The sequence below is a fragment of the Caretta caretta genome, chromosome 2 (genome assembly GCF_965140235.1).
Source record: "Caretta caretta isolate rCarCar2 chromosome 2, rCarCar1.hap1, whole genome shotgun sequence".
Taxonomy (NCBI): Eukaryota; Metazoa; Chordata; order Testudines; family Cheloniidae; genus Caretta; species Caretta caretta.
The window spans coordinates 265,849,950-265,871,609 of NC_134207.1; the positions used below are offsets into that span (position 1 = coordinate 265,849,950).

The 21,660-nt window shown below is 57.4% G+C and overlaps 1 protein-coding gene across 7 annotated transcripts in view; it reads left to right on the forward strand.

Annotated features, from left to right (window-relative positions):
* Positions 1-21,660, forward strand: part of NBEAL2 (neurobeachin like 2) — a 180,599-nt gene that overhangs the window by 122,325 nt on the left and 36,614 nt on the right. For all 7 annotated transcript variants that reach the window (XM_075126070.1, XM_075126069.1, XM_075126075.1 and 4 more), the window contains 11 exons: positions 721-1,301; positions 3,769-3,901; positions 6,904-7,023; positions 9,083-9,410; positions 10,231-10,313; positions 12,108-12,200; positions 18,369-18,540; positions 18,738-18,871; positions 19,449-19,608; positions 19,823-19,925; positions 20,842-20,995. In XM_075126070.1, the coding sequence (XP_074982171.1) occupies positions 721-1,301; positions 3,769-3,901; positions 6,904-7,023; positions 9,083-9,410; positions 10,231-10,313; positions 12,108-12,200; positions 18,369-18,540; positions 18,738-18,871; positions 19,449-19,608; positions 19,823-19,925; positions 20,842-20,995 (2,061 nt within the window). The remainder of the gene's footprint in view (positions 1-720; positions 1,302-3,768; positions 3,902-6,903; positions 7,024-9,082; positions 9,411-10,230; positions 10,314-12,107; positions 12,201-18,368; positions 18,541-18,737; positions 18,872-19,448; positions 19,609-19,822; positions 19,926-20,841; positions 20,996-21,660) is intronic.

The window sequence follows — 21,660 nt, forward strand, 5'->3', positions numbered from 1 at the left end:
CCCAGCCCCCTTACCTTTGTATGCCCCTCTCACCTCCCACCCCTGGCTGCACGTGACCTTCATGCCCAGCTGGTTCTCAGCTGAGCCTCGGTGTGTTGCGCGTGCCAGTCTGTGTGGAGTTGTGCATAGACACCGCCAGAGGCGACGTGTGGGAGAGCATTGGGGGGGGGGGGTCAAGTGCCCCCCTAGATTGGTGGGGCAGGAGAGGAGCTCTGTCCTTCTCTCCCTACGCCTCTCCCTGGCAACTGGGAGGGGAGCGGGATGGAGCTGCTTCTGCCTGAGGGAGCCTGGCTGGGAGGCAGAAGAACATGCACGGGGGAGCACAGGGAGAGGAGGACCGAGAGCCCCCCCGCCCCCCCCCACAGCAAGTAACATGGGGCAAGGATTGCGTTGCAGCCCCGGGCTGCGGGAGGGGTCACTGGGCAGGGGAGACACGTGTTCGGGGGGGAGGTCACGTGTCCTCCCCTTTAGCATGCGTCTCCGTATACTGGGAGCACACTAGTCATCTGCAGATGCTGCCATGCGTGGTGGGATGGCGTTCTCCATGGTTTGGAATGCCCCATGATGCATTGCAGCAGCACAAGTGCCACTGAGCCCGGTGGCCCGTCCGTGGGCTAAGCGCAGAGCAGGCCGGGTGCTGACCCTGCCGGAGGGCAGTGGGGAGGTGGCTGGTGCGCCCTTCGGCCGAGGGACATGACCCTGTGGCTTCTGTCTCGCCAGGCAGTAGAAGGAGACCACAGCGCCTTCCCCGTCCGACTCATCCGCAATGAGCAGCCGTTGCTGATGCTCATCGCGTGGCTCCCTGAGCTGAAGTCACGGGACCTGCAGGTGTTCCTGTCCGACTGGCTGAAGAGGATCTGCGACGCTTCCCTGCCAAGCCGCGTGACCTGCGTCAAGGCAGGGATGGTCAGCTGCCTCCTGGACACCCTGCGCGCTGAGCAGGAGCTGGACCGGAAGTGCTCCAAAAACCTCATCTACCTTCTGCAGGTGCTAGGCAGCCTCTCCATCCGGCCGCAGGAGCTCCGCCAGCTCATCAGGCTGCTATGGACCGAGCCCGGCAAGGGGCCCCACCCTTATACCACTCTGGTCATCCGGGCGCTGTCTGGCATGGCAAGGAAGGACCAGTCTGAGAGGGCACTGCAATACTTCGACCTGATGCCAAGCATGGCCGGAATTATGGTGCCGGCCATCCAGAAATGGCCCGGGAGTGGCTTTGCCTTCCACGCCTGGGTCTGTCTGAACGAGGAGCCCGAAGGCTTGCCGGATCTGCCTACGAGGCTGAAGCGAAAACAGCTATACAGGTAGGGCGTGTGGAGGGGAGTGGGCTATGTCCAACTGCCTCCTTCCCTTCCTTTCATGCGAACGGGAAACCCATTGTAGATCCCTGGAGTTTGGAAAGCAGCCAGCCAACAAACACAGTTTTAAGAACGGCAGGCTGTTGTCTCACACCTTTATATGACTAGTTTGAATTATTTAGGCGACTGAGTTGTTACTGTGGTCCGCTTTGTGGAAGTGCAGGGTTCCTTTATCGTAGGATCTTGCCTAGAAATGGCAGTTTGTGTTGACAAGCGGTGACTGTCGCCATTCAGGACAACTGCACCTGTATTTCCTCTCGTGGTCTAGCAAGAGCACCCTTTCTCGGCTCCTCCGCCATCACCGCGTTTGGTACAGACCCATGTCTCCCTCCCTCCTGAGTGGGGTCTTTCCAGGCTGCACAGCTCCCTTCCTACACTGTGATATCCCTGAACAGGCTATGAACAGTGTATTGCCAGCAGCTCTAAGTTCCCAGCCCTTTCCGAGCAAGCACATTTATTCTTGAGGTGAAAGCATGACAAGGAAAACTTATGGAACACAATCAAGAACACCCCCCACCACACCCAGCTAAGCTTACCAGAGGTCACCCATCAGCCTCATTGGGACCTTACGGGCTCAAGTCCTTCCAACCCTTCCCAGGAAGGATTGCCCCGACCTTCCCCTCTTAGAATCATAGAAGATTAGGGTTGGAAGAGACCTCAAGATTATCTAGATAATCTAATAATCTAGTCTAATCCCCTGCTCAAAGCAGGACCAACACCAACTAAATCATCCCAGCCAGGGGTTTTGTCAAGCTGGCCCTTAAAAACCTCTAAGGAAGGAGATTCCACCACCTCCCTAGGTAACCCATTCCAGTGCTTCACCACCTTCCTACTGAAAAAGTCTTTCCTAATATCCAACCTAGACCTCCCCCACTGCAACTTGAGACCATTGATTCTTGTTCTGTCATCTGTCACCACTGAGAACAGCTGAGCTCCATCCTCTTTGGAACCCCCCTTCAGGTAGTTGAAGGCAGCTATCAAATCCCCCCTCACTCTTCTCTTCTGCAGACTAAATAAGCCCAGTTCCCTCAGCGCCTCCTTTTAAGTCATGTGCCCCAGCCCCCTAATCTTTTTCATTGTCCTTCGCTAGACTCTATCCAATTTGTCCGCATCCCTTCTGTAGTGGGGGGACCAAAACTGGACAAAATACTCCAGGTGTGGCCTCACCAGTGCCAAATAGAAGGGAATAATCACTTCCCTTGATCTGCTGGCAATGCTCCTACTAATACAGAACCATATGATAGATCTGGTTCTGTGAGGTGCTCACAAACTAGTGTGATGGAGGCTAGATAAATACTTACAGCAGAATTGATAGCTAAGCTCCAGCCAGGCCAAACTCAGGTCTGTCCCACCTGTGCAGCTCAAGCGTTGACAGTAGGGGTGCACGGTGCAGCTTTGGGCAGAATCTGAAGACCACAGGGTCGTGGCTCTAACTTGGAGTGCTGATCCTTTATTACTGGTGGTGATGCACGGGATGAGAAGAACCCAGCTTGACTCTCAGAGCCCAGGGTGAAGTAAAACCCCACTTGGGCGTAGAAACTTCCCCTTGAGTACTGGTCAGCATGGGCGGCGGGTACAATAGGCCAGGGGACCCCCGGTTGCGGAGTTTGGTGGCAAAGATTTTGCTTTATTATGCCCCGTGCAGATTCTGGGACAGCTGAGGCACATACCACCTCTTCAGGCACCCCGGAACCTGCATGGGGCATATCAAAAGCGTCTTCTAACAGATGCTTTCAGCCGGGGCGGGTTGGGTCCGGGGAGGGGAGATGTGGCGCAGCTTTGGCCAGCCTGGGGCTCCTCTGTGGGGGGGTTTGGGGCTCCGGCCACGGGCCGGGGAGGGGGGCAGCAGGGGATCTCGGGGCACCGACCATGGGGAGGGCGTGGGCGGAAGCGGCAGAGACGGGGGCTAGCCTCCCCAGCAGGGGTCTCCACCCGACGCCCATGCTCGTCAGCTTTTCGCAAAGGAAGCTAGACTGGTGCCCAGCGGGTCTCGGTCGCTCCCCCTGCATCCAGGGCTGGGAGAATTCGTGCTTTTAAATCCCCTTCTGAGCACGGCAGGTAGCCTTCCTCGAGGAGAATGTAAGAACCCCATCTGGTGTCTTTCTCCTTCCCTTCCTGTTCTGTATCTTGATCATCTTCGCTTTACTGTGAGCTCAGTCTGATTCCGATCATCCCCATCTGTCTGATTTTTCATCCTTCAGTGATTCACTCGACCCTCCCACCCCAAGCTGTCTGCAACCATTTTCTCTGCTGGTTTGACTGTCCTCCAGGCTTTTACTTCCAGCGGTGTGTTCGTTCACACACCTCCCACAGCTGTTCCCTTCCACTTTCTCCCTCTGGCCTCCAGGGCCTCGGGCCAGCTTCTAACCCCGAAGTCACGGTCCTCCCTCCTCCTTGTGACTCCCCCCTGCAGCTTTTTCACGGCCAGCGGCACCGGCTTCGAGGCGTTCTTCACGGCCGACGGGATGCTGGTGGTGGCAGTGTGCACCAAGAAGGAGTATATGACGGTGGCGCTCCCGGACTTCACCTTCAACGATTCTGCATGGGTGAGTAGTGTCGCTTTACGCTGGGATGAGACATCCCCTTTCATTCCCGTGCCTTCTGTTCTGGCGACCCTATGCCCTTCCATTGGCCTTACCTGATGAGTTGGTCCATCAAGTCTTCATCTTGCTTGTGACAGTCTCGAATTCACTTGGCCACAGGGGGGTGGGGTCAGCATACAGCCTGAAATGTGACTTGGGTCTGTCTGATTGGTATTGTCCGGCCTACTTTAAAACTAGCCCCTGCAATGGCTGTGCTGGAGGTGCCAGAGAATTCTGCCCTTTGCCCATGTGCCCTAGCGTTTCCTGCATCTGTTCTGAATCGACAGGCTGTTCATGTCGTGCAGTGACCCTCTGCTCTGCAGTTACAGCAGTGGGTTTCCGCTGAGCCCTTTCGTCACTGGGGGGGATCCTCCTCCCCTCCCCCAAAAGACTGAGGCCAACCTATTTAAACGTGGGGGCAGCACCTGATATGAAGACAACATGATGGTCAGGATGCAAATTGCTAGGATCGCGCTTAGCAATCGCAGCGGAGATCAGGGCCCAGTTGTGCTAAGCGCTGCGTATGCATGGACTGAGAGACAAAGAGCTTACAGTCCAAACAGCCACCGGGTGGCAGGGGCAGCAGAGGGCAAGTGACTGGCCCAAGGCGACTCAGGAGATCAGTGGCAGAGCCAGGAATAGAACCCAGGTGTCCTGGGGCCGGTACCCCCTCCACCGGACCATATCTCAGGCTGGTGTCTGTAGGTGGAGCGAGACAGCAGCAAACAGGAACATGCAATTCAGGAAGCAGTAGTCCAGGGTCTCTTTAGTGCCTCACTCAAGGCAGTAGATCAGACTTGGTTTCCCCTCTATACAAGGAGATAGTAAGGCTCAGAGGTGAAGTAACTTGCTGACGGTCACAGAGGGGAAGGTTCATAACTGGGTTCACCACAAAACTGGAGAAATCCGTGGATTATAGGGTCCAGCCAAGCTGGTCAGGGAAGCAGAACCATGCTCGGGGTGACCCTAAACCTCTGACTGCCAGAAGCTGGGAGGGGAAGGCAGAGATGGATCTCTCCAAAATTGCCCTGTTCTGTACGCTCCCCCTGAAGCTCTGGGATGGGATACTGGACTAGAGGGACGATCAGTTGGGCCTGGTATGGTCATTCTTAGGATCTGACTCCCAGTGCCTTCACTGAAAGCTCTGAGACCTGCAGACACATCCTGGTGTAACGCCGACAGACCCCAGGCTTCGGCGGGCGGGATCGAACCTGGGACCTCTGGAGCTTAGTGCATGAGCCTCTACTGCATGGGCTAAAAGCCAACTGGCTCTTAATGAAGGCTGTAGAGCAAACTCATTAATATCTCTCTCTCTCTCTCTCTCTGTGGTCTGGGTGCCACTTGCTGGGACAGAACACCGCACCCAGCAGGTGTGTGGGTTACACTATTTCAGACAGACGTTTGCTAAACACTGCTGCAGTGTCAGGTCTGCCTTGAAAACGAGCAGCTGGCTGTTCAGTGCAGCATCCCTGTTACTGCTCCCACTGCAGCTGTATGTACTTGGGCTGCGAGCATGTCTCTGACAGGCTCCCCCAAGCTTCTCGGGGTGGAGCCGTACCAGCGCTTGCCTGGGAGACCTTTTTGGAGAGCCCCGAGGTCAGGGGTGGGCAAACTTTTGGCCCAAGGGCCACATCGGGTTTCCAAAATTATATGGAGGGCCGGTTAGGGGAGGCTGTGCCTCCCCAAACAGCCAGGCGTGGCCCAATCCCTATCTGACCCCCCCACACTTCTTGCCCCCCACACCGCCCCCCCCGGGACTCCTGCCCCATCCACCACCCCTTGCTCCCTGTCCCCTGACCGATCCCGGACCCCTCGCCCCTGACTACCCCCCACTGCCCCCATCCAACCCCCTCCCTCATTCCTGATGGCCCCCCCAGGACTCCTGCTCCATCCAACCACCGCTTCTCTCTGTCCGCTGACTGCCCCCCGCCACTCCATCCAATCCCCCCTCTCCTTCCTGACTTCCCCCTGGGACCCCTGCCCCCCGTTCAACCTGCCTGTTCCCTATCCACACCCCCACCCCCTGACCACCCCCTCGAACTCTCCTGCCCTCTATCCAACCCCCCCTACCCCTTGCGCGCTTCCTGGAGTGCTACAGCCGAACCGCCCAGCTGGAGTCAGCCATGCCACCGCGCAGCATGGAGCACCGGGTCAGGCCGGGCTCTGCCGCTGTGCTGCCCGGCAAGACCACGCAGCCCCCCCCGGCCAGAGTGTTGTGCCAGCGGCATGGTGAGCTGAGGCTGCGGGGGGCGAGCTTCACGGGCCAGGAGCTCAGGGGCCGGGCAGGAGGGTCCCGCGGGCCGGATGTGGCCCAGGGGCCGTCGTTTGCCCACCTCTGCCCTAGGTGCTTGAGCAACGCATGGGGGATTCAGGAGGTGGCGTTCTTCCCCGTGAGCCGCTACTGAGTCAGCCGCCCAGCATGGAGGTGGCACCGTGCTGCTGGACCGACCGCAGCCATCATGGCTCCGACTGCACCTTTCCCGAGCGCAGAGGTGCTTCACCGCACCCCCCGGCCCGGGCTCTGGCTGGCATTCTGCTGCAGTTTCAGTGGGGTACGGTGTGTTTCACCCCCTGCCCTACGGTGCTGGGGAGCAGCACTGCTGGGTCTTGCTTACGCCGCTGGTGCCTTCCACCCGGAGGAGGCTGCCCGTACGTCCACCGCAGCCTTGAGACGCTGAACCTCCATTGATCTGTTATCTGGGCTCCTCTCGGGTCCTGAGCTGCCCCCAAGTCCGGGAGGAGATGGCTTGGGTTGGGGGCAGCTGGCGGCGGGATCCTTGATGATCTGGCAGGGGAGAGTCTGGGAGGAGGGGATCTGGAAGCCTGAGTGTCTGGCGTTTGGAAGCGGGGAAGGAGCGTAGTTGGGGCTCGTGCTTGCAGGTCGTTGGGCTCATGCTGTGTATAGTCAGTAAAGGGGCAGGGTTGAAGCCGACGCTGACTCTCCCCTGCCCGGCTCTCTCCTCCAGCACTGCATCGACATCGTCCACGTCACCGGCCGCCGGCCCTTCGGCCAGAACCTGGTCAACATCTATACAGACGGGCAGCTGCGGCAGGTGGCTCAGCTGCGCTTTCCCTCCCTCAATGAGGTAACGCGGGGGGACCGTCTGGGTGCTGCTGCCTTGTTCCCATCCTTCCCCTCCCTGCTCTCCTGGGCCAGGCCCCTCGCCTCCTAGGTGACCCAGACAGATCATGCTCTGTCCTGCCACCCCCCCACGGCTTTCCATTGCTGACTTCTTTAGTTCCCTTCTCCTCTGGCCCTTCCCCTGTACAGCGACGTGCAGGTTGTGGGGGAGAGCAACTCTGCTCTCACGCTTTTGAGGGTGCCAGGGCTGAGGAAGGTTACTTGAGCCCGATTCAGCAAAGCATCCTTGCTTAGGTCAGGGCTCCGAAGCATGGGCTGAACTTGGAGTAAGCGCTGGGCTGAACTGAGACCAGGCTGAGTGGTTTCATCCCCGTCAGGATGGAAGGGGGAGGGTGAGAGAGAAAGATCAACCGGGGGTTGGGGGAGGCATGTCAGGTAAAGGTCAGATCTGAAGGGCCTGACTTGGGAATCTGCAGGTGGGCAGTGGCGGGGTGGCGGGGGGCACCTTGGATGAAGTGATGCCAGGCCATGGAGCCCCACCTCCTGCCGGTGGGGAGCAACCATGCCCAGGAGAGGCTGGGCGGATGTGCGTCAAGAGAACACTCCCCTCGGATGCTCTCGGTTATAAAGGAAACCCTCGGGGGGAAGGGCCTGATCCCAACTCTGCGCAGGAGGTTGCTCCTTCCTGGGCACCCTCACGTCTCTTCCCATGGCGCTGGGAGAGGTGCCCATCCGCCCTGCACGGCCGGTCACGCTGTCTCCTGAGCCGCCTTGCCACCCTCGGAGTTTGAGGGGCTCAACCCGGCTACCAGCTGGCTTTCCCCATTGGCCTGCTCCTCTCCCTGCTTTGGGTTTAACCCCTTCCTGGGTAACCAGCGCAGTTCAGAGCCTGGCTGGTGGGGAGCGCTGTGTATGGTCTTCGGGGTGCCTAGGGCATCCATGGTGTGAATCGCTGGGGGATTTGAGCAGCAGCCTGTAGTCGAATCTCACCGGGCGGATGTCCTCGTGTCAAATGCAACGGTGGTGCCGCAATAGCCGTGCCGGCCTCAGAGCGCAGGGCGTGGGCAGAGAGGCTTGGGCGTACCAGTCAGCACAGGGTGTGGTTTCCTCTGCACTCCGCGGGTCCTTCCGACAGCAGCCTCCAGACTGTCCCTGGATCTCCTGGGCAAGGGACCACCAGTGCAGTTCTGGAGTCGGGCTTCCTGCAGCCCGGCTGCTGAACAGGATGAGGGAGGCGCTGGGCAGCCAGCGTGCTGAGCCAGGCTCTGCCCCATGAGTGGCTGCTCGTCGGCGGATGATGATGGGGCTCCCTATGAGCATCGGGGTCCCTCTGCATGGAGCAGCTGGCAGGGCCAGGGTCTAAAACCCAGGGCATCTCCCAGCCAGTGTGTTAAACACAGAAATGCTGCCTTGGGCCAGGGTTCTCCCTGGCTCATTGTCTAGGTGACTGAGAACTGGAAGAGGTAAGAACACCACAGCGGCGCCTCCTTTGACCCGAGGGAGATGGATTGGGTGGGTCCTACGGTAATAGTCTCGTTCATCTCTGCTGCCTTGGATTCTGGTATCTGAGCCATAACGTTAGGCCATAGACCAACTCCCAGAGACCCCATCGCCATTCAGTATTGGGAGGCTGCTCCGGCTCAACAGCAACCCCTAGCTGCTGAGGGGAGACCCAGGAGCCTCCTTTCCCATCGTGCGCTGCCCGATCTGGTCTTTCCAGGGGCCGGTGGTGGAGGGCAGGTCCTAGTCCCACATCTTTGGGTGGAGGAGGAGGGCTCAATCACCGTGGCTACAGAAAGGAGAAGTCGGCAGCCACCTGCCGCTCTGGTCTCTGGGAACATGACGCTTCCTGCTCGCATTGCGGCAGCACCAGGAGACCCTAACCAAGGACAGGGCCCCAGTGTGCTCGGCGCTGTACAAAGGCGCGTAAGAGACAGCCCCTGCCCTGACGAGCTTTCAGTCTAAATACAAGTCAAAGGGCCTGGGGGGGAGGGGGCACTGGAGGAGCCGCGTTACCCTCCTCTCCTGGGCTCCGTGCAATTGTTCCCTCTCTCTCTTTTCAGTCGTTCACCTCGTGTTGCATTGGCTCTGCCGGCCACCGGACGACGACCACCTCCACGGTCTACCCCTCGCCTTCCCACTCGCCGGAGCCAGCCTTCCCCTCTCACCCCTCCCTCAGCCGCTCCCAATCCTTCCCTGCCTCGTTGGCCACGCACTCCTGGACTCCCGGGGCCGCTCAGCCCCCCAGAGAAGGCCAGGTGTCTACAACCGTAGCAGGGAGTCAGGACACGGAGTGGGGGACCCCTACGTCCCTTGAAGGGCACCTGGGATCGGTGTCCATCTTCTGTGAAGCCCTCCAGCAGACCCAGGTCAAAGCACTTTTCTCCTCAGGTAGGTTCTGGGTCTCAAAGGGAGAATCTCCCCCTTGGGTGCCTCTCCTCGCTCAGTGAGCCGGTCTGAGGCGTGGTATCCCTCGTGCAGCTCTGGGGACGGCCCGGAAGGCTGTTCCCCTGCTGCAGGGGGGTTTTTGTAGGGGGGTGAAGCAGGAGGAAGAGGGGCAGTAGGGATCTCTCGGAGGCCTCGGCCCTGCAGGGCTCAGAGCAGTGCTAGCTGTCTGACACAAGTCGCTGCTGGTGGATTCCGACCCTGAGTCCCGGCGGGGCCGGGAACGTGCTGAGGAATTTGTGGGAGCTGCCCCCCACTCCCGGCAGCGTGGCTGGGGATGGCGGCGCCCCACCCACACCCCACCGGTGCACAGACAGTCCAAGCTGCGCAGTGATTCCAGAGCACTGATAACGCGGTCTGGGCCGCAGGGCCGAACAGGGTGTTTAACCAGATGGGTCCTGCTGCAGGATGGATTTCCACAGCCTGGATGGGCCCCCACACTCCCTATCCCCAGAGTGTGCGCTAGCAGGGTGTGAAGCCCCACCGTGCCGAGTGCACCGCTCCCCTGGCTTGGGAGGGCACTGGGCACTCTTGGTAGAGGCTGCCCTGGCAGGGACCCGTGCTGGGAGGGAGAAGGGGACAGGTCGCTCTTGCACAGGGGCCAGGCCCACGGGGGATCAGACCAGGGATAGCTGTACTGATCTCTGCACTCGTTGACCAGTAGGGTCAGCCCCAGGGGGAAGCACGTGCTCGGCTCTCTGGGCCAGCCCGGCAATGGGGTGCCTGTCGCTCGCTCACCCCACTCTCCGTTCCCTCCCGCCCGCAGGACCAAACGTTACGTCACCACTCAAGCCAGAAGGCGACTTCCTGGAGCTCAGCAGCAAGCTGCTCCTCTACTACACGCCCCAGGTAAGGAGCGACCTTCCTGGGCACCTCTCTGCGGTTCGGTCCCTGCCGGCCCCATCTCGAGGGATTGGCACGGCCGGTGCTGCTGGGGGTTCGCTGGGCCGTGCTCAGAGGGCTCGGAGAGCGCGCTCCATTGAACACTGGCCAGCTCTCCAAAGGGGCTGGGAGTTTGTGGGTGGAGCTGGAACGGTACGTGGATAATGGGCGTACAGAGATGAGGTGACCAGCTCTGTATGGAATTACCAGTGTCCTGGGCTGGGCTGGCCCGGCCCATGGTGGCAATTGCTTTATACAGTTCTGGGACCTTCCTCATTAGGGAATGGTAAATCCTTCAGTCTGGCCGGGTGCTGCTCTGCAGTTGTGGCAGAAAAGGAATGCCATACAGCAGCCAAAACAGATCCTCACCCCGCGCGCCTGCTCGGCCCGCGGCTCAGAAGAGTCCCCGCATGCCAGGAGCCTCTGGGTGTGGGGAGACATCACAGTCAACCTGCGGAACTCCTTGCCAGAGGATGTTGTGAAGGCCAAGGCTATAACAGGGTTCAAAAAGGAACTAGATAAGTTCCTGGAGGATAGGTCCATCAATGATTATTCACCAGGATGGGCAGAGATGCTGTCCCTAGCCTCTGTTTGCCAGAAGCTGGGAATGGGCGACAGGGGATGGATCGCTTGATGATGACCTGTTCTGTTCATTCCCTCTGGGGCACCTGGCACTGGCCACTGTCAGAAGACAGGATATTGGGCTAGATGGACCTTTGATCTGACCCAGTATTGTCTGTCTTATGTTTCCTGTAGTAAACACGCAGCCCTTCAGGGGCTAGATCCTTCCTCCCCCGGTGTGTGTGGAGGGTAGAGTTAAATCACATGCCATGGGCTGCCAAAGTAGCTGCCTTCCCAGGGCTGCAAGTTCAGCACAAGTGACTCTGTGACTGTTTGAGGTTGCTGTTTGTAACAAGGGCTTTCCTGTGGGTGCGAAGGCCAAGACGGTGGAGCTGTTCTTTGTGCTAAAGCTCTTGGGCTGTCATCCGATGGGTCACGCCCACTGGGCTTCACTGCAGAGGAAGGGTTTGGTTTAGATTTCGATCTGCTGTCATCCTGGGGCTGCGAACCCCTCCGGGCCGGGAGATGATGGGTTCCACTGTGTGGTGGGACCTGGCTTTTACGGTCCACGTGGGTCGGTGAAGCAGAGTTTGTGCTGCACCATATTCTAGCAAGACAACACACACAAGTTTGAACCGTTCAGCGTCATGAGTCCCCTGCCCAGAGCTGAGCGCACTGCTCCTCCAGAACTGCCTGGGGAGTAAGACATGAGGCTTGGGATATCAGTCGGGCTCTCCCATGGAGCAGTGCTTTGCCCAGCTGGGAAGCCTTTCCTTTAACTAGATCTCTGTAGCAGCCACTCTGACTCCTGATGACAAGGATTACGCAGACGGGACCCCCACTCTTGGTTCTCCTGGGTACATGGTGTTTTCCATAGGTGTGCTCGCTGATACAGCCCCTGCCTTGAGGAGCTTCCAATCTAACCAGACCAGACGAAGTAGTTATCCCTGTTTTACACAGGCTTGGAGAGATCAAGGGACTTGCCCAAGGTCACGCAGGAAGTTTGTGGCGGAGCTGAGGACGCTGGCTCTCTGGAGTCCCAGCCCAAACCCCAAGGCCACCTTTCCTCTCCTTCTCTCCCCTTGTGTCGGGCTGTCAAGGGCGATGGCTTATGCCAGGACAGGGAGCATGTGTGTGTTGCACCTGTTGGCATGGCCATAGTATGTGCTAAAGCCGTGTCATTTGCTTGCACCATTGTAGGCCTGTAAAAATAACATCTGCCTGGACCTGTCTCCAAACCGTGGTTTCGATGGGAGGCTGACCGGACACAAAGTGGTGAACTGGGATATCAAGGTACGGCTCTGCCTCTTGGTCTCTCCCGCCTCTTGGAGTTGGTGGGCACTGGGCCAGCGAGGTTGGGACTCAGTGGGAAATGTGGTCTCGGGTAGCCAAGCAGTCCAGGAACTGCGGCTTCCTACCGCACTAAACTGGGATCAGTGCATCCTCACGTTGTCAATCGCATGGGTTCGATCACCCAGTTCATCTCCTTCCCTATGGGACATAGGCACCGACTCCATGGGTGCTCCTGCCCCAGAGCACCCACTGGCAGCCTTGCCAATCAGCTCCTCCCTTTATCCCAGCGCCTGCCACGATCAGCTGTTTGGCGGCGTGCAGGAGGTGTTGGGGGAGGAGGGGAAGGAGTGGGGGCGGGAAGTGGCAGAGCAGACGTGGGGGTTTGGGGGGAAAGAATGGGGGGGGGTCGAGCATCCCCCTGGGAACAGAGGAAGTCGGCTCCTATGCTACAGAACGCATAAGAGTGTGGGGGTGGGTCTGCTAAGAAGGATCTCCTGCACTGAGGCTAAAGAGGCTATTCTTCAGTTACATTTCACTGCCAGGGAGACTTTCCTGGCACTTTTCTTAATGCCATCCCATTCGCTCCTAGCTTCTCTCCCTGCATGGCCCTTGGATCATTCCTCTCTGACACTCCCACCCATAGGGTTCCCCTTGCCCCATTACCCCCTTACACTGAGCTTGGCTGAGCAATAATTGTTTGTACCCCATAGTCCCTTCAGCTCCCAGATCATTTTCCTTGCTCTTCTCTCAACCCACTACCAAGATATTGACGCACTGGAGGAACACTTGAACCCTGCATCCCAGGCTCCCGTGTCAGGATTGCAAAACACTGGCAGTCTTGTGCTGTCCAGGGTGCCCCCGCGGCCCACAGCGTACGGTCCACGGTCTCGCTGTGCGACTCGCGCACACACGGCGGCTAATCAAACGCTGCTCTAGGACAACAATCAGCCTGGCAGCGTTTTGAGACCAGTTGCCCAGAGGATGCAGAGACCAGTTTATTTGCTTTTAAGACCCTGGTGCTAACTTAAGCTTTCAGTCCTCTAGACCATTTAGATTCAGTGGGCCTTATTCTCTTCTACAAAGGAGTAGCCCCCCTGAGGTCAATAGAGTTAAACTGGTGTTGCTGACAAGGAGTCAGGCACAGCTGCTGAGACGCGCACACACCCGGATGGTTTTGTTGCACTGCTAAATGCTTGTTCCTGTTGTGATTGTTCCCCTGGCTGGTTGTTGGGTTCTGGCTCTGGGAAGCGGCGGCTGGCTCTCTTGCTGACTCCTAGGGGCAGTCTCCTGGCCTGAGCTGGCTTGGGCTGGAGGGTGTCTCTGGGTATGTCTACACTACGGAATAAGGTCGAATTTATAGAAGTCGGTTTTTTAGAAATCGGTTTTATAAATTCGAGTGTGTGTGTCCCCACAGAAAATGCTCTAAGTGCATTAAGTGCATTAACTCGGCGGAGCGCTTCCACAGTACCGAGGCAAGCATCGACTTCCGGAGCGTTGCACTGTGGGTAGCTATCCCACAGTTCCCGCAGTCTCCACTGCCCATTGGAATTCTGGGTTGAGATCCCAATGCCTGATGGGGCTAAAACATTGTCGCGGGTGGTTCTGGGTACATATCGTCAGCCTCCCGTTCCCTCCCTCCCCCCGTGAAAGCAAGGGCAGACAATCATTTCGCGCCTTTTTTCCTGAGTTACCTGTGCAGACGCCATACCATGGCAAGCATGGAGCCCGCTCAGGTAACCGTCACCCTATGTCTCCTGGGTGCTGGCAGACGCGGTACGGCTTTGCTGCACAGTAGCAGCAACCCCTTGCCTTCTGGCAGCAGACGGTGCAATACGACTGGTAGTCGTCCTCATCGTGTCCGAGGTGCTCCTGGCCGCGTCGGCTGGGAGCGCCTGGGCAGACATGGGCGCAGGGACTACATTTGGAGTGACTTGACCAGGTCATTCTCTTTAGTCCTGCAGTCAGTCCTATTGAACCGTCTTATGGTGAGCAGGCAGGCGATACGGACTGCTAGCAGTCGTACTGTACCATCTTCTGCCAGGCAGGCAAGAGATGAGGATTGCTAGCAGTCGTATTGCACCATCTTCTGCCAGGCAGGCAAGAGATGGGGATGGCTAGCAGGCGTACTGTACCATCTTCTGCCGAGCAGCCATGAGATGTGGATGGCATGCAGTCCTTCTGCACCGTCTGCTGCCAGCCAAAGATGTAAAAGATAGATGGAGTGGGTCAAAACAAGAAATAGACCAGATTTGTTTTGTACTCATTTGCCTCCTCCCCTGTCTAGGGGACTCATTCCTCTAGGTCACACTGCAGTCACTCAGAGAGAAGGTGCAGCGAGGTAAATCTAGCCATGTATCAATCAGAGGCCAGGCTAACCTCCTTGTTCCAATAACAACGATAACTTAGGTGCACCATTTCTTATTGGAACCCTCCGTGCAGTCCTGCCTGAAATACTCCTTGATGTACAGGCACCCCCTTTGTTGATTTTAGCTCCCTGAAGCCAACCCTGTAAGCCGTGTCGTCAGTCGCCCCTCCCTCCGTCAGAGCAACGGCAGACAATCGTTCCGCGCCTTTTTTCTGTGCGGACGCCATACCACGGCAAGCATGGAGCCCGCTCAGCTCACTTTGGCAATTAGGAGCACATTAACCACCACACGCATTATTCAGCAGTATATGCAGCACCAGAACATGGCAACGCGATACCGGGCGAGGAGGCGACGTCAGCGCGGTCCCGTGAGTGATCAGGACATGGACACAGATTTCTCTGAAAGCATGGGCCCTGACAATGCATGCATCATGGTGCTAATGGGGCAGGTTCATGCTGTGGAACGCCGATTCTGGGCTCGGGAAACAAGCACAGACTGGTGGGACCGCATAGTGTTGCAGGTCTGGGACGATTCCCAGTGGCTACGAAACTTTCGCATGCGTAAGGGCACTTTCATGGAACTTTGTGACTTGCTTTCCCCTGTCCTGAAGCGCATGAATACCAAGATGAGAGCAGCCCTCACAGTTGAGAAGCGAGTGGCGATAGCCCTGTGGAAGCTTGCAACGCCAGACAGCTACCGGTCAGTTGGGAATCAATTTGGAGTGGGCAAATCTACTGTGGGGGCTGCTGTGATGCAAGTAGCCCACGCAATCAAAGATCTGCTGATATCAAGGGTAGTGACCCTGGGAAATGTGCAGGTCATAGTGGATGGCTTTGCTGCAATGGGATTCCCTAACTGTGGTGGGGCTATAGATGGAACCCATATCCCTATCTTGGCACCGGAGCACCAAGCCGCCGAGTACATAAACCGCAAGGGGTACTTTTCAATAGTGCTGCAAGCTCTGGTGGATCACAAGGGACGTTTCACCAACATCAACGTGGGATGGCCGGGAAAGGTGCATGATGCTCGCATCTTCAGGAACTCTGGTCTGTTTCAAAAGCTGCAGGAAGGGACTTTATTCCCAGACCAGAAAATAACTGTTGGGGATGTTGAAATGCCTATATGTATCCTTGGGGACCCAGCCTACCCCTTAATGCCATGGCTCATGAAGCCGTACACAGGCAGCCTGGACAGTGGTCAGGAGCTGTTCAACTACAGGCTGAGCAAGTGCAGAATGGTGGTAGAATGTGCATTTGGACGTTTAAAGGCGCGCTGGCGCAGTTTATTGACTCGCTTAGACCTCAGCGAAACCAATATTCCCACTGTTATTACTGCTTGCTGTGTGCTCCACAATATCTGTGAGAGTAAGGGGGAGACGTTTATGGCGGGGTGGGAGGTTGAGGCAAATCGCCTGGCTGCTGGTTACGCGCAGCCAGACACCAGGGCGGTTAGAAGAGCACAGGAGGGCGCGGTACGCATCAGAGAAGCTTTGAAAACCAGTTTCATGACTGGCCAGGCTACGGTGTGAAAGTTCTGTTTGTTTCTCCTTGATGAACCCCCCCACCCCTTGGTTCACTCTACTTCCCTGTAAGCTAACCACCCTCCCCTCCTCCCTTTAATCATTGCTTGCAGAGCCAATAAAGTCATTGCTGCTTCACAGTCATGCATTCGTTATTCATTCATCACACAAATAGGGGGATGACTACCAAGGTATCCCAGGAGGGGTGGTGGAGGAGGGAAGGAAAATGCCACACAGCACTTTAAGCACAGCACTTTAAAAGTTTACAACTTTAAAATTTATTGAATGACAGCCTTCTTTTTTTTGGGCAATCCTCTGTGGGGGAGTGGCTGGTTGGCCGGAGGCCTCCCCACCGCGTTCTTGGGCGTCTGGGTGTGGAGGCTATGGAACTTGGGGAGGAGGGCGGTTGGTTACAGAGGGGCTGCAGTGGCAGTCTGTGCTCCAGCTGCCTTTGCTGCAGCTCAACCATACACTGGAGCATACTGGTTTGGTCCTGCAGCAGCCTCAGCATTGAATCCTGCCTCCTCTCATCACGCTGCCGCCACCTTTGAGCTTCAGCCCTGTCTTCAGCCCGCCACTTACTCTCTTCAGCCCGCCACTTACTCTCTTCAGCCCGCCACCTCTCCTCCCGGTCATTTTGTGCTTTCCTGCACTCTGACATTATTTGCCTCCACGCATTCGTCTGTGCTCTGTCAGTGTGGGAGGACAGCATGAGCTCGGAGAACATTTCATCGCGAGTGCGTTTTTTTTTCTTTCTAAGCTTCACTAGCCTCTGGGAAGGAGAAGATCCTGTGATCATTGAAACACATGCAGCTGGTGGAGAAAAAAAAAAGGGACAGCGGTATTTAAAAAGACACATTTTATAAAACAGTAAAAAAGGGTAAACCTTGCTGTTAACATTACATACATAGCACATGTGCTTTCGTTACAAGGTCGCATTTTGCCTCCTCCCACCGCGTGATTTTGGTTGAATGCCAGCAAACATACACTGCAATGCTTTGTTCTACAGTGATTCCCCAGTACGTGTTGCTGGCCTGGAGTGGTAAAGTGTCCTACCATGAAGGACGAAATAAGGCTGCCCTCCCCAGAAACCTTTTGCAAAGGCAGAACCGCAAATGCCAGGGCAAAGTAATCCTTTCACATGCTTGCTTTTAAACCATGTATAGCATTTTAAAAGGTACACTCACCAGAGGTCCCTTCTCCGCCTGCTGAGTCCAGGAGGCAGCCTTGGGTGGGTTCGGGGGGTACTGGCTCCAGGTCTAGGGTGAGAAACAGTTCCTGGCTGTCGGGAAAACCGGTTTCTCCGCTTGCTTGCTGTGAGCTATCTACAACCTCCTCATCATCATCTTCTTCGTCCCCAAAACCTACTTCTGTATTGCCTCCATCTCCATTGAAGGAGTCAAACAACACGGCTGGGGTAGTGGTGGCTGAACCCCCTAAAATGGCATGCAGCTCATCATAGAAGCGGCATGTTTGGGGCTCTGACCCAGAGCGGCTGTTCGCCTCTCTGGTTTTCTGGTAGGCTTGCCTCAGCTCCTTCAGTTTCACGCGGCACTGCTTCGGGTCCCTGTTATGGCCTCTGTCCTTCATGCCCTGGGAGATTTTCAGAAAGGTTTTGGCATTTCGAAAACTGGAACGGAGTTCTGATAGCACGGATTCCTCTCCCCAAACAGCGATCAGATCCCGTACCTCCCGTTCAGTCCATGCTGGAGCTCTTTTGCGATTCTGGGACTCCATCATGGTCACCTCTGCTGATGAGCTCTGCATGGTCACCTGCAGCTTGCCACGCTGGCCAAACAGGAAATGAGATTCAAAAGTTCGCGGTTCTTTTCCTGTCTACCTGGCCAGTGCATCTGAGTTGAGAGCGCTGTCCAGAGCGGTCAGAATGGAGCACTCTGGGATAGCTCCCGGAGGCCAATACCATCGAATTGTGTCCACAGTACCCCAAATTCGAGCCGGCAACGTCGATTTAAGCGCTAATCCACTTGTCAGGGGTGGAGTAAGGAAATCGATTTTAAGAGCCCTTTAAGTCGAAATAAAGGGCTTCATTGTGTGGACGGGTGCAGGTTTAAATCGATTTAACGCTGCTAAATTCGACCTAAAGTCCTAGTGTAGACCAGGGCTCTGGCTGGTAACTCGCCAGAGTCTTGCATGTTACTTACCTGAGCACTGCCCTGTAAGAGGCAGCATCAGCGCGGGCAGGGCAGGGGCTGGCGAGGACGGAAGCTCCCTGCCAGTCTCGGTGGATCAGCCAGGGCCCTGTATCTCTCTCTCCTCCTGTAGGACGTTGTGAACTGTGTTGGCGGAATGGGGGTGCTCCTCCCATTGCTGGACCAAGTGGCGGCCGAGAGAAAAGAATCGGAGGACAGCCAGGAAACCCACGACCTGGTTGGGCCAGAGCTGACGTCCTCGCGGAGTCGCCAAGGCATGCTCATCCCCCTGAGCAAGTCCTCCGGTGAGTGCAGCATCGGCCTGGCTATTGCTGGGAAAGCATGGGAGGGGGGCAGCGGGAGACCAGCTCCTCCACATGCCACTGGAGCCCTGAAATTCGCCTGGGCCATGTACCTACCTGTCCCTTGGGCAGCCAGCCCCACTCCCCCCCTTGGCAATAAGAGCTGGTCCCTGGCTGACCCTTCTCGTCCCCTCCTGCAGAGGGCAGACTGGAGAATAATGGCGTGGCTGCATTTCTGCTGCTGGTCAAGAACTTTATCCAGCATCACCCCGTGAACCAGGAGAGCCTGGTGCAGTGCCATGGGCCGGCAATCATTGGAGCTCTGCTGCAGAAGGTAAGAGACTTCCAGGGCCAGCCGGTCAGAGCCTAGGTCACCTAGGGAGCTAAACAAGGCGGTGCTGAGCCCAGGGCCTAACACATGGTGCATTAAAGCCAGCAGCTGGGCCACTGCATGTGCCTGCAAAGGGGAACGTCCAATCGGGGAATACACGTAATGCCAGCAGTGCTGGCTGCAACCCAGCTGGAACAAGCTATGATGGGTGACCTCTGCTCCCACTTGTTTTCGCTAGGGTGTTGACTCTGGAGCATACTGATGGCTTGATCGCAGAGGAGTTGGAGAAATAAAGAGTATTTTATACATGTTGTGGGGACACCCAAACACGTATCCCTTTTACCCCTCATGGTTAAGAGTTTATTCTCTCCTTCTCTCTCATCACCCGAAATGGCAAGTCCTCTGCTACCTTCAAGCCCCCTCTCTGGCTTGGGAAAACATCTGCCAGTCTTTTGTTGTGAGAGTTCTAACGCAGGTTCATTTTCTGCGGGTCACATGACTCGTAAGTCCCAGAATGCCCTGCGGCTGCTGGATGGAAATGGTGCCACCCACCCAGCTCTCACTGCTTTGCACTTGTCAGGTCTCCAGCCTCATGATGGACATGAACGTGCTGGTGGCGTTGCAGTCCCTGATGGAGCAGGTGGCTGCCGAGGGCCACAGCTTCCTGCTACACCTCCTGTACCAGTTCCTGCTCTTCGACTTCCGCATCTGGAGCAAGAGTGACTTCGCTGTCCGGCTAAGTAAGGGGGGATCTGGGGGTCTGCTTCCCAGCTGGGGCGGGCCTTGGCAGCTCACGGCTTCCCCCGTGTGGGTCAGGATCAGCAGCCTCCTGGCCAGGGTGGTTTGGCCGAGAGCTTGCTCCATGTCCCGACTGTCTCTGCTTGCGAAATACGAGTACGTACTTAATCTTCTGGATGTGTCTGCTCTCCCCCTCTCTTTCCCCAATGTCTGCAGGTCACATTCAGCATTTATCGAGCACCATCAAGGACCACAAGCAGAGGAGCCGCAAGAAATACGGGGTCCAATACATCCTGGACTCCATTCGGACGTACTACGGGTGAGTTGTTAAAGGCTGGCTCCCGGCTTCCAGCTTGCCCCTGTTTGTCCCGGTGTGTTGGTTGAGCTGCTTTAACCCTTCAGTGCCTGGAGAAGAGGGGATGTCCTGGGGCAGCCCATGGGAAAGCTGAACCAGTTCCTTGGCTCCAGGCGGTCTGAGACGATGTTCTCTCCAGCCTGCTCTGCCCAGGGCCCGTCCATTTCTTTTCCCTTATCCAAGGAGCTTCCGCACGCCAGTGGAGGCATGCGGTGGGGGGGGAAACATGGGCAGCAGGTAACCCCCCTCAAGGTCGGTGAGGCTAGCCTGCTGCCCCGCCTCTTCCTCTTGAGGCCCCCACCCACCCGCCAGAACCCCAAGTGCCTGCCGCCCCCTCACCCCCTGCTTCCGCGGCCTGAGGAGCCCCGGCCGCCCCGCCACCCCTGACCTCCAGCTGGAGCAGAGCCCCCGCCGGCTTCAGGGGAGATGGGGAGCATGGGCGGGGCCTCGGGGCAGAGCGTGAGCGGGGTCACACCTGGGTTAGGGGAGGCTTAACCTCCCCTGGCCTTCGATACCCGCTGCCCATGGCAGGCTGTTCTGTGGGCGCTTCTCAAGGCTGGAGTAGAACTGACTCCCTGGTGGGGCTGCTTTGCCCCGTTCTTGCCAGTTCTGCTGCTGCTTTCGGAGTCCCCCTGGACGCTGCGATTCTCGCTCCGTCCCCTCCCCCGGTTCGCCCTACGGCTCTGGATTCCTGCAGCCTGAGAGTTCCTGTCCTGCACGCCCCGCTGGGCAGCTCTGGGATCAGGGACCATGCCTGCCGCCGTTGGGGGCGAGGGGGGCTGGAGCCCTGTCAGGGGTGGCAGTATAAAGCGAAGCCAGGGGAGGCCGAGGAATGCTGTTCTCCCCCGTTTGCAAAGTTCCCGCCCTTTTCCCCTCACAGCACTCATAAGGAGAAGCCGATTCCCACGGACGACGTGAAGACGGTGCAGATGTCCCTGTTCAGCCTGGTGAAGGATTTCCTCAGCAAGAGCTTCTCTGCCGACGAGATGCAAAGCGTCCTGAACTACCTGGCTGCGGTGCATGATGAACACCAGGTGTGGTGGGGCAGTCGGTGTGGGGAGGGGTACCACTAGAGGGCAGCGCCTTGTGGTTAAGGTGCAGAATTGGAACTCGGGGGTGCTAAGTTCATTGCCTGGCCTTGCCACAGACATCCCCGGATGACTCTTCGTTTCTCTGGACTTCCATTTCCCATCTTTAAAAGGGGGGGAGCGATCCTTTCTTCGTCCTGCCTGTTCAGACTGCAAGCTCTCCTGGGCAGGGACTCTCTTACTATGGGCTTGCACAGCACCTGGAGTCAGCGGAGTGACGGCATGGTGCTTGGGAGGACTCTGTGTATTTGTGCTTGATCCAGCCCTGCAACCTGGGGTCTGGAAGCCAGGCTGTGTCCTTAGTGATGTCCCCAAGGAAGATCCCTGACCCAGCTCGCTCGGCTGCAGCGGGGCTGGCCCTGGGTAAAACTGTGTGGTGGTGAGCAATAATCTGTAGGACATGGGGACGCACAGGGAGCTGACTGGCTAAGGGCTTTGTCTCACCGGCCAGTTAGTGCGCGGCAAGCTGGGGCGGGAACGTACAGCGCGGTACCAAGTGTCCGTGCGGACCCAGCTGCCGTGCACTAGCGGGTCTGTTGTGCGCTCGGACCTGCTGTGGTTTGCAAGCTGAGATCCGGGCGCACCACGGCCCTTCTAGCGCACAGCAGCAG